Below are 17,981 nucleotides of genomic sequence, written 5' to 3' on the forward strand. Positions count from 1 at the left end.
GTACCAAATTCAGGAAAGCCTTTTGCAAAAGTTTCATTAATGGTGCTGCCATATGCAACAGATCCATATGGTTCTTGTTTGTAATAATTTTACAATTAATTGTCATGACTACAACAGATTCACAAAGAATTACCTTTAATTCATAGATAAAGATACAAAAGACTCTCTTGGTTTAAGTTACTGTTCTGAACAGGAATCTCATAATATATACCATTTATACATATACCATAGAGTCATGTGGAGCGTAGTGAAAACAAGGGATGGATCACTGTTCTGACCCATTCTCTTGAGCATTTTTTACAATAAACTTAATATTTTAATTTTCAAGGTTTATTTTAAAAATCCTTTATCATGTTTTTCTAAACAAAAACCTGATACGCTAAAGCAGGGGTCTCAAAACTTTCCAAGCAAAGTGCCAGTTTACTGTCCTTCAGGTTTTAGAAGGGGCTGGACTGTGGCCAGTGGGAGTAGAAAACACACTGGGATCAGAGGGCATAAAAAATGCCCCATCATTGGTTATAATAGGAGGTCCCATTGTGGTATCAATGGGAAGAACAGTGCCATTGATGGTAGTAATGGGAGGAAAGGTTCCCCCTTCATTGGTGTCAATTAATTGAATAGTGCCCCAAGGGCCAGATAAAGGCAAGCAAAGAGCCACATCTGGCCCCAGGCCCAGTTTGGAGATAACTTCTCTAAAGCTTGTCATATTACACCCATACCTTGGTACTCCACTGGCCTCATGTGTATGGTCCTGCAGGTCTCTATTTCGTGTTTCAGGAAGGAAGAAGCAGAGGAGGCCTCCAATGATGGGACCGCTTCCATAAATGGCCATTGGAATAGCAGAGTGATATTTGTCCAAAAGACTAATAAGTGGAGAAATGATCCCAGCTATCCGAGCTGTCATGGAGCAGATACCCACTCCATTCTGCCTGCAACAAAACACAGTTGCACCATTAACATCATAAAAGGGACTAATGGGGAAAGCATGAACTTTCTTGTCTCTGGAGACTCCTCTTATCTCTGTTGTGGCTATTCTTGCTACAATTTTTAAACACTGTTCAATAATTCTCCAGTGCCTACTGACAGCAAGTATCTTGCAATATCCACTACAATAACAGTACACACTTTTAACTTGCCTATCAGACTCACAGTGAAGTCTATATGCAGTGGAAAATGCCACTGCTGGCTTGAGGTTAGTTTCAAAGGTTTCTACAGAGAAATATGTTATTGGTCCTCAAATGGCTTACTGAATATGTGAGTTTTTAGCTGGTTGTGTACATATCAAGTGATAGAAGAAGCCAGATCATCTGAACAATAAGCTGCTTCGTTTTGCAGTGTTCTGCAGATAAAGCTATTGGTGTTGATAGACCTGAGAATGCCCAGAAGTTCAGGCCTGCAATTGCTACAACAAACATTAATACACTGTCTCCTCTCATTCTAGGCAACAACCAGAAGCTTACCACAAATTCCTTTAGTGGCTGTAATTGTTCTAGATAGTCCACCCTCTAATAAGAAAATATTAGAGGGTAGACTAAATAGATGGCAAAACTAAACAACTCACCACAAGAGGACTGTTTGATAGTCCTTGCCTAAGAGGAGAAAAGACAAAAAAAAAAAAAAAACAAGCTACTGCTGGTGACTGGATGACTGGGCGAGGTTCTGAAGCTCTACTAGGGATGGAGGTGAGCTATTGCTATGAAAGAGAAGTTGAACTGCTGTAATGGTGGTTGAAATGCACATGCATGACATAATATGCCAGTGGATGACATTCTACTAAAGGATATACTGTTGGGTGAATGATATACTGTGCTACTAAGGGATATAATAAAACAAAACAGAAAAAGGTTAACCCATGGGACTTTAAATGAGGTGTCCATGATGATCACAAGTAAATAAATAGAATAAAGTAAAAAAATATATATCAAATTTGTTAGAATCATTATCATACAATAGAGCTCATGCATATAGATGGCAATACATAGGAACAGCAACATAACATAATGGTCCTTAAAACATGGCCAAAATGACATTGGTCAAAGTATAATGAATACAGATATACATGATACATCTCTAACCCGACGCGTTTCGCGAGCTCTCCTCGCATCATCAGGGGCTGATGTATATATCTGGTGTCTGTAACAACAGGTAAAAAATATATATTCAAGTATGGGTTATGATTGGACAAAAAAATGCGAAGCCAGAGCTCATGATCCCATACTCACTTGTCATGCAGTTGGCTGTTCCTATGTATTGCCATCTATATGCATGAGCTCTATTGTATGGTAATGATTCTAATAAATTTGATATATATTTTTTTACTTTATTCTATTTATTTACTTGTGATCATCATGGACACCTCATTTAAAGTCCCATGGGCTAACCTTTTTCTGTTTTGTGCATTATAGGGATGGAGGTGCCTCATGTTAGGGAGCAATATTCAGCCTTTCTCTTTTTTCTATTGAATTCGGGTGGAAGACACCCACATATGCCCACGAGTCTGTTGTTGCTCCCAGATCATGCTATTATATACTTTTTTTGATCCCCAATACATCAGGATATTGGTCATTCCTAGATGACTCCCCTCCTTGCTTGCGGACTGGGTCTCCGGGGGTCCGCCCCTTGGTTGAGAGTGTCGGTTTATGTCCCCGGGAGCTGCGATGCACCAAATGGGGATATCATTCCCCTGCTGTCTCCGCCTCTCCACCCCAGGAGGGGCGGAGCCACCACGTGCATCGGCGCCATGCCCCGCGCATAGTGGAAGACATCCGCTCCCAGCGATGTCTGTTTTCCCGGCGCTCAGTGTGTCACTCCAGGCGATGGGCGGGGATCTCCGTTGCGCTCTGCTGTAGTTCCGGCGAGCGCACGGAAGGTCCCCTCCCCCACTCGCCAGTCGCATGACGCTAGGGGCGGAGGTATACGGCGGATGTCCGGGTATTTAGGCGGGGGTTTTTGGCACGGCATACTTCCTCTCCAGCTGGGTCCTCTCCATACATTCACTAGAGAGCACATTGGTAAGCATTATGTTCACTATCACGTTCGTATTACATGTCATTTTTTGAACGCATTCACCAGTCACTTAACATGTGGAGTGTTACTTGTATATACTTTCACTCCCTTACTCAACTTATCTCTTTCACACTTCTTTTTGCTTCATTCATTCATCTATTTCTTTCTCCGTTTCTGTCTTTCTCCACATCACCCCTTATCCTCCTCTTCATCATTTTTCCCCTCTTTCACTTCACACCGCTCTTCCCTCATTCCTTGCAGGACATTCTTATATCCCATATACTCCAGTACAAGACATCTATATATTTTTACAACATCTTGATACCTACTATTTGAGCTACATATACAATTACCTTTACAGTCTCTCATATTCAATCTACTATATATAAGATTTTTTAGCTATTTAGGATACCATTACTTTTTTTACATCTACTACCCATAGACACACATTCATACATTTTTTATTCGGAATATACCCTGCATGACTGGGGGGTTACATTTTTGGCCCTCTCTCCTCTTTTTCTTCCCCCCTTTTCTTTCTCTTCTCTTTTTCTTTCTTTTCTTCTCCCCTTCTTCTTTGTCTTTTCCTTTCTAGCATGGTTGGACACCTCTGCACCCCTTGCACCAGAGCATACCACTTGATACCTTTCGCTACATCTATTTTTGTAGATCTACTTATATATATACACATATATTTTACTCATTTAATTTATTCCAGTGAGCAAGCTCTGCAATGATTCTGGGTGACATCTGGGTCCAGCCTTCTTTCTCCTTTCCATTTCTTTGCCGTGCCTGCCCTACGCCTGACCTCGGTCCTCCATGCTTTGACCTCCGTCCCTTCAGCTCCCTTGGGAGATACTTTCCGACTGCCCCTGCCGGGGGTCGGCCCCTGGAGCCAACTGCATGACAAGTGAGTATGGGATCATGAGCTCTGGCTTCGCATTTTTTTGTCCAATCATAACCCATACTTGAATATATATTTTTTACCTGTTGTTACAGACACCAGATATATACATCAGCCCCTGATGATGCGAGGAGAGCTCGCGAAACGCGTCGGGTTAGAGATGTATCATGTATATCTGTATTCATTATACTTTGACCAATGTCATTTTGGCCATGTTTTAAGGACCATTATGTTATGTTGCTGTTCCTATGTATTGCCATCTATATGCATGAGCTCTATTGTATGATAATGATTCTAATAAATTTGATATATATTTTTTTACTTTATTCTATTTATTTACTTGTGATCATCATGGACACCTCATTTAAAGTCCCAGGGGCTAACGTTTTTCTGTTTTGTGCATTATAGGGATGGAGGTGCCTCATGTTAGGGAGCAATATTCAGCCTTTCTCTTTTTTCTAAGGGATATAATAGTGTTAGTCATGATGCCCAATACATTATCATTTAAAGTATTCAAATAATTTTTGTAAGTAGAAACAGCCACATCTATGACTATTATTCCTAAAGGCTAAAGCTATTGACCTATCATGGATGGTTTACATGGTATTATACCATGATTCCTTCCTGTGATTTTAAATTTGTGATCACTGCTTCATCCAACTAGCCCTCCATCCCAACTTTAAATACTTACCGGCTCTATTGTGTGATGTTACACCTGATATTCTTAAACTCAAGGAATTCAGATACTTTGTGAAATGTGCTGGTGTTACTACTGACATTTTTTTTACTGAGAGCAGAGAGAACAGCTATATATTACTATACTCCCGGAGCTCTGACATGAGAGGCAGCAGAATCTCTGTCTGCCCCTCCCCTCTTCTGTTCATTCACCGAAGGTTTGTATTTTGTGAATGGGTTCACATAATACAAAGCACTCTGTCATTGGGCAGGAGGAGGAGAGGGGAAGGCACAGCAGTTGAATGTGACATTGCAGCTGCTAGAGCTGGGACCAGAAGGTCCAGGGTCCGCGTACCAGAGGTATAGCAATAGCTATGCTCCTGACACTCAGTAAAAATGTACTCTGTAAATTAAAGAGATGATATGCACTTTGCTGAACTTAATCTATAGTAAGTCAGCATATTTTGCAAAGTGGCTGACTTCCTGACTTCAGCTTTACTCTGGCTAAGGAAAGTAGGCAGCTAGCAGCTAGCAGCTGAGGAGTATGGTATGGTGTACTTACTCCCAAATTTTAATTTATTACTGTACTGGATTGCTGTAAAGGTTTACCTGATAACTGTAGGAAATAGTTCTGCAGCATATATGTAACAGATAGAAAATGAAGCTGCAATTGCAAATTTTCCAATCACGGCAAGCACTGTGATTACAACAGGCAATGCTAGGAAAGAAGTAAAAAAATAATAATTATGCAAATCTTTCATAAAAAAGGGAATTCAATTAAAATTGAAATAAGTACAAAATCTTATTTGAAACATAGTATATATTTTATTTGGAAAAATAACAGTATAGTGTTTTGTAATGACAGGACAGTTCCAGGAATCAGTTTGACTAAGTTTATTCCTATAGTAGAAGCCAATGTTTCTGTCCCCTTAGAAACCTCCATCATTCCATGGCTATAGACATAAGGAGGCCATTTATACTGTTGGTAAAACAACTTTTTTTATACTGTATGATTGTTGCATTACGATCATTAGAAAAAGAAAAAAACAATCATTAGGAAAAAAAAAAATCCTTACTCTTCGGTATTGCTGTTATAATAAGACAAACTGTTCCACCAAGTAATAAACACATTGATTGGCTACTTTTCCGTCCTAAGATCTGCACTATGAACATGGATCCAAGACGAGCTGGAACTTCTACTGCTCCAAATATGAGCTGGGTGAGATATATATCCAGCCCAAAACTGCCGACATTCAGACTCAAACCGTAATAAACCAGGCTGTTCACAAACCTAAAACATGAAAAATAAAAAGTAGAAGGGGTAGATGAGGAAGAAAAGAACAATCTCTCCAAAAGGGACACATGAAAATCAAAACATTATTGCAGTATAAAGAGAGTCCTAAACCCCTGTTTTTTGGGTTTTTTTTTTTTTTTGGGGGGGGGGGGGTTTCTTTGCTTGTTTTTGGATTTTTTTTTGTCTGTGTCCCTCTGACCCTGTGATATCCTGTGTATCAGGCGGGAGTCTGGAGATGTGCACAATGCATCAATGTTCTAAACCCCAGCACACATTGCTTAAGTATTTATAGTTAGCATTTTCTTTACAATACATTTGCTCAGATCCAAGCATTAGAAAAGAACTTACCACACAAAGCTCATAACAAGTGTAACTCTTCTTAGGGTTGGAATCCTGAAAAGGTCTAACATGCTTCTCGACTTTGTTTCTTTTTCCTCTTGCAGCTTAGAGACACAATATTATATAACATCATAAGTTTGATAAATTACTACAATGGTCAGTGTCATAATAAAACTCTTTAGTTTACCTACCCTGAGATTCTCTATAGTATAATGCTGGAAAAGGGAAATTATATCCAGTAACTGGCTGTAGAAAGACATATGTGGGGGTTATTTACAAAAGCCAAATCCACTTTGCACTACTGAAAGTGCACTTGGAAGTGCAGTCGCTGTAAATCTGAGGGGTAGATCTGAAATGAGGGGAAGCTCTGCTGATTTTATTATCCAATCATGTGCAAGCTAAAATGCTGTTTTTATTTTCCTTGCATGTCCCCCTCGGATCTACAGCGACTGCACTTCCAAGTGCACTTTGCACTTGTAGTGCAAAGTGGATTTGCCTTTAGTAAATAAGCCCCATAGTGTCATAAGGACTGTGGAAAATGCATTTTAGTACAGTTATACCTCACACTGAGAGTAACAGGGTTTATGAGCATTTTCGCAATACGAGCTATTATTTTTTTTTAAATCCTGACTCGTTTTGCATTGTCTCGCAAGACAAGCAGGATTCAAGCTTCTGGGGTGTGCAGTACCACATTTAGCCAGAGGTTCGGGGGCACCGGTCACACTCGGAGCAGCTGAGTGTCTCTGAGCCTCTCCGAGTGGCTCTGAGCGGTCTCCGAGTGTTTCGGAGTGTTTCCGGCGCCCCCACCTCTGGCCACATGCGGTACTGCATACACCAGCAATGCCACTGGAACGAATTATCTGAGTTTCCATTGACTCTTATAGGGAAACTCGCTTTCATATATGAGTGCTCTGGATTACAAGCATTCTTCTGGAAAGAATTATGCTCATAATACAAGGAACCACTATATTTTGTTTTCCTTTTTGTTGGCTTCTGGTATGTCTGGTTAAAATAGAAAGAACACATAATAATTGTTGCGCTAAGGTATTTCCACCATGCAAAGCTGTATCATCTGCAGGATGGGGGATTGGTTAAAATGTCAGAATTCTGAACATATAGTCCAAAGTTCTAAAAAGAGGAGTAGCAGAGAGTCAATAATTGGATAAAATAACATTTAGAAATGACTCCTGATGGAGGTATAGGGTTTTTAGGGGAGTCCATAACCTGGGTGTTTTACCACAGGAAGTGTAGCTGGCACAGGGGTGGCAGCTTGCCGAAGGGTAGAAGAACCTCTGGGAGAAATACAAGAAAGGACAAGCAGCGCCAATCTAAGTGCAGCAGTAATTAAAACAAGGAATGAATGGTAATACACTTACTCAAAGTAAGATAAAAGCAGGCACATCTTTGTAATTTTCAAATGGACGGCAGGGATCCAAAGCGAACATCCAGGCAGCGATGTGGTGTCTTGCTCAGTGGCGCCAGTGGTTTCCAGTGTCCCGTGCTTGAACATACAGGGCGCAGGAGGAAGTTGTCAGTTGGAGGGTCCCTGGTCTCAGTGGGAGGATGCTGTGACATGCACATGTTCGAAGCATGCCTGCTCCTTCATCAGGCATACTGTTCAGCCATCTTAGGTATGGAATATAGGGCTGGCAGGGCAGGTGGGCCAATCGGATCACGGGACCGTCCCCTTTTTTTCAGTACCCATACACACCAGGGAACCCGAGGGACGGGAATTGGGCGTATGTTGTTTACAAGGCATTTAGAACATTGTATATGGGAAAGGAGAACATAGTGTAAAGAGGGGACAAGACACATAGGGACGGAGAGGAGCAAGAGACATAAATGATTAGGACTTACAAAATACATATCCAAAATGGAATGGACAATCTGATTGGAGGATGAAATTGATGAACATAAATATTTAAAAATGTATATTTTTAACCACTTGCTTACTGGGCACTTTTATTTTTTGCTAAACAAACAAAAAAAAGACAACAATTTTTGAAAAAAAAAAAAACATATTTAACCACTTGCCGACCGCCTCACGCCGATGTACGTCGACAGAATGGCACGGGCAGGCAGAATCACGTACCTGTACGTGATCTGCCTACTGCGGGTGGGGGGTCCCGAGGTGGTCGGCTTTGGTCTGGGAGTGATGAGAGGTGAGGGGGAGACCATCCATTCGTGGCCCCCCCTCGCGATCGCTCCCAACCAATGAGAATCATTCCTCTGCTGCTGTATGCTAAACAGCAGCAAAGGAAATGATGTAATCTCTCCTCGGCTCGGTATTTTCCGTTCCGGCGCCAAGGAGAGAAGACTGCAATGTGAGTGTAAAACACTACACACACAGTAGAACATGCCAGGCACACTTTACACCCCCGATCCCCCTCTGATCACCCCCAATCCCCCTCCCCCCCGTCACACTGACACCAAGCTGTTTTTTTTTTTCTGATTACTGCATGGTGTCAGTTTGTGACAGTTAGTGTAGTAGGGCAGTTAGGGTTAGCCCCCTTTAGGTCTAGGGTACCCCGCTAACCCCCCTAATAAAGTTTTAACCCCTTGATCACCCCCCCATCGCCAGTGTCGCTAAGCGATTATTTTTCTGATCGCTGTATTAGTGTCACTGGTGACGCTAGTTAGTGAGGTAAATATTTAGGTTTGCCGTCAGCATTTTATAGCATCAGGGACCCCCATATACTACCTAATAAATGCTTTAACCCCTTGATTTCCCCCTAGTTAACCCTTTCACCACTGATCACCGTATAACTGTTACGGGTGACGCTGGTTAGTTCGTTTATTTTTTATAGTATCAGGGCACCCGCCGTTTATTACCAAATAAAGGTTTAGCCCCCTGATCGCCCGGCAGTGATATGCGTCGCCCCAGGCAGCGTCAGATTAGTGCCAGTACCGCTAACACCCACGCACGCAGCATACACCTCCCTTAGTGGTATAGTATCTGAACGGATCAATATCTGATCCGATCAGATCTATACTAGCGTCCCCAGCAGTTTAGGGTTCCCAAAAACGCTGTGTTAGCGGGATCAGCCCAGATACCTGCTAGCACCTGCGTTTTGCCCCTCCGCCCGGCCCAGCCCAGCCCACCCAAGTGCAGTATCGATCGATCACTGTCACTTACAAAACACTAAACACATAACTGCAGCGTTCGCAGAGTCAGGCCTGATCCCTGCGATCGCTGTTTTTTTGGTAGCGTTTTGGTGAAGTGGCAAGCACCAGCGGCCTAGTACACCCCGGTCGTAGTCAAACCAGCACTGCAGTAACACTTGGTGACGTGGCGAGTCCCATAAGTGCAGTTCAAGCTAGTAAGGTGACAAGCACAAGTAGTGTCCCGCTGCCACCAAGAAGACAAACAGGCCCGTCGTGCCCATAATGCCCTTCCTGCTGCATTCGCCAATCCTAATTGGGAACCCACCACTTCTGCAGCGCCCGTACTTCCCCCATTCACATCCCCAACCAAATGCAGTCGGCTGCATGAGAGGCATTTTCTTTATGTCCTCCCGAGTACCCCTACCCAACGAACCCCCCTCAAAAAATATGTTGTGTCTGCAGCAAGCGCAGATATAGGCGTGACACCCGCTATTATTGTCCCTCCTGTCCTGACAATCCTGGTCTTTGCATTGGTGAATGTTTTGAACGCTACCATGCACTAGTTTTAGCGTATTAGCGTAGGGTACAGCATTGCACAGACTAGGGCACACTTTCACAGGGTCTCCCAAGATGCCATCGCATTTTGAGAGACCCGAACCTGGAACCGGTTACAGTTATAAAAGTTACAGTTACAAAACAAAGTGTAAAAAAAAAAAAAAAAAAAAAAAAACACAAAAAAATATATAAAAAAAAAAAAAAAATAGTTGTTGTTTCATTGTTCTCTCTCTCTCTATTCCCTCTCTATTGTTCTGCTCTTTTTTACTGTATTCTATTCTGCAATGTTTTATTGTTATTATGTTTTATCAAGTTTGCTTTTCAGGTATGCAATTTTTTATACTTTACCGTTTACTGTGTTTTATTGTTAACCATTGTTTTGTCTTCAGGTACGCAATTCACGACTTTGAGTGGTTATACCAGAATGATGCCTGCAGGTTTAGGTATCATCTTGGTATCATTCTTTTCAGCCAGCGGTCAGCTTTCACGTAAAAGCAATCCTAGCGGCTAATTAGCCTCTAGACTGCTTTTATAAGCAGTGGGAGGGAATGCCCCCCCCCCCCCACCGTCTTCCGTGTTTTTCTCTGGCTCTCCTGTCTCAACAGGGAACCTGAGAATGCAGCCGGTGATTCAGCCAGCTGACCATAGAGCTGATCAGAGACCAGAGTGGCTCCAAACATCTCTATGGCCTAAGAAACCGGAAGCTACGAGCATTTCATGACTTAGATTTTGCCGAATGTAAACAGCGCCATTGGGAAATTGGGAAAGCATTTTATCACACCGATCTTGGTGTGGTCAGATGCTTTGAGGGCAGAGGAGAGATCTAGGGTCTAATAGACCCCAATTTTTTCAAAAAAGAGTACCTGTCACTACCTATTGCTATCATAGGGGATATTTACATTCCCTGGGATAACAATAAAAATGATTAAAAAAAAAAAAATGAAAGGAACAGTTTAAAAATAAGATAAAAAAGCAAAAAAATAATAAAGAAAAAAAAAAAAAAAAAAGCACCCCTGTCCCCCCCTGCTCTCGCGCTAAGGTGAACACAAGCATCGGTCTGGCGTCAAATGTAAACAGCAATTGCACCATGCATGTGAGGTATCACCGCGAAGGTCAGATCGAGGGTAGTAATTTTAGCAGTAGACCTCCTCTGTAAATCCAAAGTGGTAACCTGTAAAGGCTTTTAAAGGCTTTTAAAAATGTATTTATTTTGTTGCCACTGCACGTTTGTGCGCAATTTTAAAGCATGTCATGTTTGGTATCCATGTACTCGGCCTAAGATCATCTTTTTTATTTCATCAAACATTTGGGCAATATAGTGTGTTTTAGTGCATTAAAATTTTAAAAAGTGTGTTTTTTCCCCAAAAAATGCGTTTGAAAAATCGCTGCGCAAATACTGTGTGAAAAAAAAAAATGAAACACCCACCATTTTAATCTGTAGGGCATTTGCTTCAAAAAAATATAATGTTTGGGGGTTCAAAGTCATTTTCTTGCAAAAAAAAATAATTTTTTCATGTAAACAAAAAGTGTCAGAAAGGGCTTTGTCTTCAAGTGGTTAGAAGAGTGGATGACGTGTGACATAAGCTTCTAAATGTTGTGCATAAAATGCCAGGACAGTTCAAAACCCCCCCCAAATGACCCCATTTTGGAAAGTAGACACCCCAAGCTATTTGCTGAGAGGCATGTCGAGTCCATGGAATATTTTATATTGTGACACAAGTTGCGGGAAAAAGACAACTTTTTTTTTTTTTGCACAAAGTTGTCACTAAATGATATATTGCTCAAACATGCCATGGGAATATGTGAAATTACACCCCAAAATACATTCTGTTGCTTCTCCTGAGTACGGGGATACCACATGTGTGAGACTTTTTGGGAGCCTAGCTGCGCACGGGACCCCAAAAAACAAGCACCGCCTTCAGGCTTTCTAAGGGCGTAAATTTTTGATTTCACTCTTCACTGCCTATCACAGTTTCGGAGGCCATGGAATGCCCAGGTGGCACAACCCCCCCCCCAAATGACCCTATTTTGGAAAGTAGACACCCCAAGCTATTCGCTGAGAGGTATAGTGAGTATTTTGCAGACCTCACTTTTTGTCACAAAGTTTTGAAAACTGAAAAAAGAAAAAAAAATTTTTTTTTCTTGTCTGTCTTTATTTTCAAAAACAAATGAGAGCTGCAAAATACTCACCATGCCTCTCAGCAAATAGCTTGGGATGTCTACTTTCCAAAATGGGGTCATTTGGGGGGGTTTTGTGCCACCTGGGCATTCCATGGCCTCCGAAACTGTGATAGGCACTGAAGAGTGAAATCAAAAATTTACACCCTTCGAAATCCTGAAGGCGGTGATTGGTTTTCGGGGCCCCGTACACGGTTAGGCTCCCAAAAAGTCCCACACATGTGGTATCCCCATACTCAGGAGAAGCAGCTAAATGTATTTTGGGGTGCAATTCCACATATGCCCATGGCCTGTGTGAGCAATATATCATTTAGTGACAACTTTGTGTCACTTTCCCACAACTTGTGTCAAAATATAAAATATTCCATGGACTCAATATGCCTCTCAGCAAATAGCTTGGGGTGTCTACTTTCCAAAATGGGGTCATTTGGGGGGGTTTTGTGCCATCTGGGCATTTTATGGCCTTCAAAACTGTGATAGGTAGTGAGGAGTGAAATCAAAAATTTACGCCCTTAGAAACCCTGAAGGCAGTGATTGGTTTTCGGGGCCCCGTATGCGGCTAGGCTCCCAAAAAGTCACACACGTGTGGTATCCCCGTACTCAGGAGAAGCAGCTGAATGTATTTTGGGGTGCAATTCCACATATGCCCATGGCCTGTGTGAGCAATATATCATTTAGTGACAACTTTTTGTATTTTTTTTGTCATTATTCAATCACTTGGGACAAAAAAATTAATATTCAATGGGCCCAACATGCCTCTTAGCAATTTCTTTGGGGTGTCTACTTTCCAAAATGGGGTCATTTGTGGGGGGGTTTGTACTGCCCTGCTATTTTAGCACCTCAAGAAATGACATAGGCAGTCATAAACTAAAAGCTGTGTAAATTCCAGAAAATGTACCCTAGTTTGTAGACGCTATAACTTTTGTGCAAACCAATAAATATACGCTTATTGACATTTTTTTTACCAAAGACATGTGGCCGAATACATTTTTGCCTAAATGTATGACTAAAATTGAGTTTATTGGATTTTTTTTATAACAAAAAGTAGAAAATGTAATTTTTTTTCAAAATTTTCGGTCTTTTTCTGTTTATAGCGCAAAAAATAAAAACCGCAGAGGTGATCAAATAACATCAAAAGAAAGCTCTATTTGTGGGAAGAAAAGGACACAAATTTTGTTTGGGTACAGCATTGCATGACCGCGCAATTAGCAGTTAAAGCGATGCAGTGCCAAATTGTAAAAAGTGCTCTGGTCAGGAAGGGGGTAAATCCTTCCGGGGCTGAAGTGGTTAATAGTTTGTTATAAAATTTTGCAAACAGGTAATTTTTCTCCATCATTGATATTGGCTGATGAGGCTGCACTGATGGGCACTTATAAGACGGCACTGATAGGCACAGATGAGACGACACTGATGGGCACTGATAAGAAGGCACTGGGTGGCACTGATGGGCATTTGTAGGTGGCACTGATGGGCACTGGTAGGGGATATTGTTAGGCAGCAGTGGTGACACACTGTGGGCAATGATAGGTGGCACTGTGGGCATTGATGGGTGGCATGGTGGGCACTGATAGGTGGCACTGTGGGCACTGATGGGTGGCACTGTGGGCATTGGTAGGTGGTGCTGGTGGGCACTGGTAGGTGAGGCTAGTGGGCACAGATGCCTCTCCGTGATTGAGACTGATGTCCCTCGTGCAGCCGAGGGACATCACCGGCTCTGTTTAGGTCACATGATCAGCTGTCATTGGCTGACAGCTGATCAAGTAGTAAGGGGTCGGTCTCATAGACTCGCTGATCACAGAGCGCGCCATGCAGGGGGCGCGCAGGCCGCTCAAGCACAGGAGGACGTCCATTTTTTAAAATTTTTTTCCTTCCCCTTTTCCCTAGAAGGTTGCCCTCAGTCATTCTTAACCTTAATTTTTCTTTTTAATATAAATAATGTGCTTTACTAATCAATTCCCATTATATTGTTTCACAGGATCCTTATAGTTTTGAGACACTATTACATCCCACACATAGAAACAACCCAAGTAAGTACATGTAATATAGAGTACAATTCACCTTTTATGATACGGTATGTGTATATGCGCGTATGCACGTGTGTGAGGACATGCAGATTTTGTCTGTATGCAGACATACATACAGTGGGGGCGGAAAGTATTCAGACCCCCTTACATTTTTCACTCTGTTATATTGCAGCCATTTGCTAAAATCATTTAAGTTCATTTTTTTCCTCATTAATGTATGCACAGCACCCCATATTGACAGATAAACACAGAAATGTTGACATTTTTGCAGCTTTATTAAAAAAGAAAAACTGAAATATCACAAGTATTCAGACCCTTTGCTCAGTATTTAGTAGAAGCACACACTTTTGATCTAATACAGCCATGAGTCTTTTTGGGAAAGATGCAACAAGTTTTTCCCACCTGGATTTGGGGATCCTCTGCCATTCCTCCTTGCAGATCCTCTCCAGTTCTGTCAGGTTGGATGGTAAACATTGGTGGACAGCCATTTTTAGGTCTCTCCAGAGATGCTCAATTGGGTTTAAGTCAGGGCTCTGGCTGGGCCATTCAAGAACAGTCACAGAGTTGTTGTGAAGCCACTCCTTTGTTATTTTAGCTGTGTGCTTAGGGTCATTGTCTTGTTGGAAGGTAAAACTTCGGCCTAGTCTGAGGTCCTGAGCACTCTGGAGAAGGTTTTCGTCCAGGATATCCCTGTACTTGGCCATATTCATCTTTCCCTCGATTGCAACCAGTCATCCTATCCCTGCAGCTGAAAAACACCCCCACAGCATGATGCTGCCACCACCATGCTTCACTGTTGGGACTGTATTGGACAGGTGATGAGCAGTGCCTGGTTTTCTCCACACACACTGCTTCGAATTAAGGCCAAAAAGTTCTATCTTAGTCTCATCAGACCAAAGAATCTTATTTCTTACCATCTTGGAGTCCTTCAGGTGTTTTTTTTAGCAAACTCCATGCAGGCTTTCATGTATCTTGTACAGAGGAGAGACTTCCGTCGGGCCACTCTGCCATAAAGTCCTGACTGGTGGAGGGCTGCAGTGATGGTTGACTTTCTACAACTTTCTCCCATCTCCCGACTGCATCTCTGGAGCTCAGCCACAGTGATCTTTGGGTTCTTCTTTACCTCTCTCACCAAGGCTCTTCTCCCCCGATTGCTCAGTTTGGCCGGACGGCCAGCTCTAGGAAAGGTTCTGGTCATCCCAAACATCTTCCATTTAAGGATTATGGAGGCCACTGTGCTCTTAGGAAGCTTAAGTGCAGCAGAAATTGTTTTGTAATCTTGGACAGATCTGTGCCTTGCCACAATTCTGTCTCTGAGCTCTTTAGGCAGTTCCTTTGACCTCATGATTCTCATTTGCTCTGACATGCACTGTGAGCTGTAAGGTCTTAAATAGACAGGTGTGTGGCTTTCCTAATCAAGTCAAATCAGTATAATCAAACACAGCTGGACTCAAATGAAGGCGTAGAACCATCTCAAGGATGATCAGAAGAAATGGACAGCACCTGAGTTAAATATATGAGTGTCACAGCAAAGGGTCTGAATACTTAGGACCAGTATATCTTTTTTAATAAATCTGCAAAAATGTCAACAATTCTGTGTTTTTCTGTCAATATGGGGTGCTGTGTGTACATTAATGACGAAAAAAATGAACTTAAATGATTTTAGCAAATGGCTGCAATATAACAAAGAGTAAAAAATATAAGGGGGTCTGAATTCTTTCCGTCCCCACTGTATATAGGCCCTCCGCCTTTTTAATTTTTATCCTCATATTTTCTTTTTTTATTAAAAATATACATTTTTATTTTTAAATATTTATGTTCATCAATTTCATCCTCCAATCAGATTGTCCATTCCATTTTGGATATGTATTTTTTAAGTCCCAGTAATTTATGTCTCTTGCTCCTCTCCGTCCCTGTATGTCTTGTCCCCTCTTTACACTATGTTCTCCTTTCCCATATACAACATTCTAAATGCCTTGTAAACAACATACGCCCAATTCCCGCCCCTCGGCTTCCCTGGTGTGTATGGGTACTGAAAAAAGGGGACGGTCCTGTGATCCAAGCCTGGATGTTCGCTTTGGATCCCTGCCATCCATTTGATAATTACAAAGATGTGCCTGCTTTTATCTTACCTTGAGTAAGTGCATTAGCATTCAATTTAAACGGGGTATAATTAGCGCTGTACTTAGATTGACGCTGCTTGTCCTCTCCTGTACATCTGGATAAAATGCTTCTGTAAAAGGGATCCTAAACTGTTTTTTTTTTTTTTAAGATTTGGATAGAGTGGTGAGGGATTAAATCCTCTGTCTCTGGGCAGATCCAACCCTCTATTTGTACCGGTAACCATTGTCACCAAGACAATCCAACATTTTAGAGTTTCCATGGGAGCAAGAGGTGAGAGAAAATTATTACTCACTTGCTGACCACCCTATAGCAGTTTTACTGCTACAAGGCAGCAGCTGTGCACTGGATAATATATACAGTGGATATAAAAAGTCTACACACCCCTGTTAAAATGCCAGGTTTCTGTGATATAAAAAAATGAGACAAAGATAAATCATTTAGAACTTTTTCCACCTTTAATGTGACCTATAAACTGTACAATTCATACAATTCAATTGAAATACAAACTGAAATCTTTTTTTTTTGGGGGGGGGGGGGGGGGGTAAAAATAAAAAAAATAAAATAAATGTGGTTGCATAAGTGTGCATACCCCCTTACCCCCTTATAACTGGGGATATAGCTGTGTTCAAAATTAAGCAATCACATTCAAACTCATGTTAAATAGGAGTCAGTTCACATCTGCCATAATTTTAAATGCCTCTGATTAACCCCAAATAAAGTTCAACTGTTCAAGTAAGTCTTTCCTGACATTTTCTTAGTCGCATCCTACAGCAAAAGCCATGGTCCGCAGAGAGCTTCCAAAGCATCAGAGGGCTCTCACTGTTAAGGTATCAGTCAGGAGAAGGATACAAAAGAATTTCCAAGGCATTAGATATACAGTGGAACACAGTGAAGACAGTCATCGTCAAGTGGAGAAAATATGGCACAACCATGACATTACAAGGAACTGGACGCCTCTCCAAAATTGATGAAAAGACAAGAAGAAAACTGGTCAGGGAGGCTGCCAAGAGGCGTACAGCAACATTAAAGGAGCTGCAGGAATAGCTGGCAAGTACTGGCTGTGTGGTACATGACAACAATCTCCCGTATTCTTCATATGTTTGGGCTATGGGTTGGAGTGGCAAGACGGAAGCCTTTTCTTATGAAGAAAAACACCCAAGCCATAATTCCAAAAGATATGTTTGGCGCAAAAACAACACTACACATCACCAAAAGAACACCATACGCACAATAAAGCATGGGGGTGGCAGCATCATGCTTGGGGCTGTTTATCTTCAGCTGGAACAGGGGCCTTAGTCAAGGTAGAGGGAATTATGCATGACAACGACCCAAAGCATACATCCAAATCAACAAAGGAATGGCTTCACCAGAAGAAGATTAAAGTTCTGGAGTGGCCCAGGCAGAGCCCAGACCTAAATCCAATTGAATTATTAGATCAAGGCACAGCCATCCCAGAAGGCGAGCAAGGCAGCGGCATGTATTCTCCTCCGTTCATGATTCAGAAAATAAATGGCACATTGAGACCAGTCATAGACTTGACCCATCTCAATTTTTTTATCCGAAAAGAAAAGTTCAAAATGGAATCTTTACTTACAATCCAACAGTCAGTGCATCCGGGTGATTGGTTGGTATCAGTCGATCTGAAAGACGCCTACTTTCATGCCCCAGTGGCAGCGGACTTCCAGCAATCCCTCCGCTTTGCGGTAGGCAAACAGCACCTTCAATTTACATTTCTTCCCTTCGGTCTAACAACGTCACTTCTTCAGGTCAAAGGGAT

At 41.9% G+C, this 17,981-nt stretch overlaps 1 protein-coding gene across 1 annotated transcript in view; it reads right to left on the reverse strand.

Moving 5' to 3' along the window:
* Positions 1 to 17,981, reverse strand: part of SLC22A13 (solute carrier family 22 member 13) — a 62,804-nt gene that overhangs the window by 1,941 nt on the left and 42,882 nt on the right. The window contains exons 6-9 of the mRNA XM_073630019.1: positions 6,228 to 6,322; positions 5,662 to 5,876; positions 5,195 to 5,303; positions 720 to 929 (exon numbers count right to left, since the gene is read on the reverse strand). Of these exons, the coding sequence (XP_073486120.1) occupies positions 720 to 929; positions 5,195 to 5,303; positions 5,662 to 5,876; positions 6,228 to 6,322 (629 nt within the window). The remainder of the gene's footprint in view (positions 1 to 719; positions 930 to 5,194; positions 5,304 to 5,661; positions 5,877 to 6,227; positions 6,323 to 17,981) is intronic.

Source organism: Aquarana catesbeiana, linkage group LG05 (assembly GCF_042186555.1).
Source record: "Aquarana catesbeiana isolate 2022-GZ linkage group LG05, ASM4218655v1, whole genome shotgun sequence".
In the NCBI taxonomy this organism is placed as follows: domain Eukaryota; kingdom Metazoa; phylum Chordata; class Amphibia; order Anura; family Ranidae; genus Aquarana; species Aquarana catesbeiana.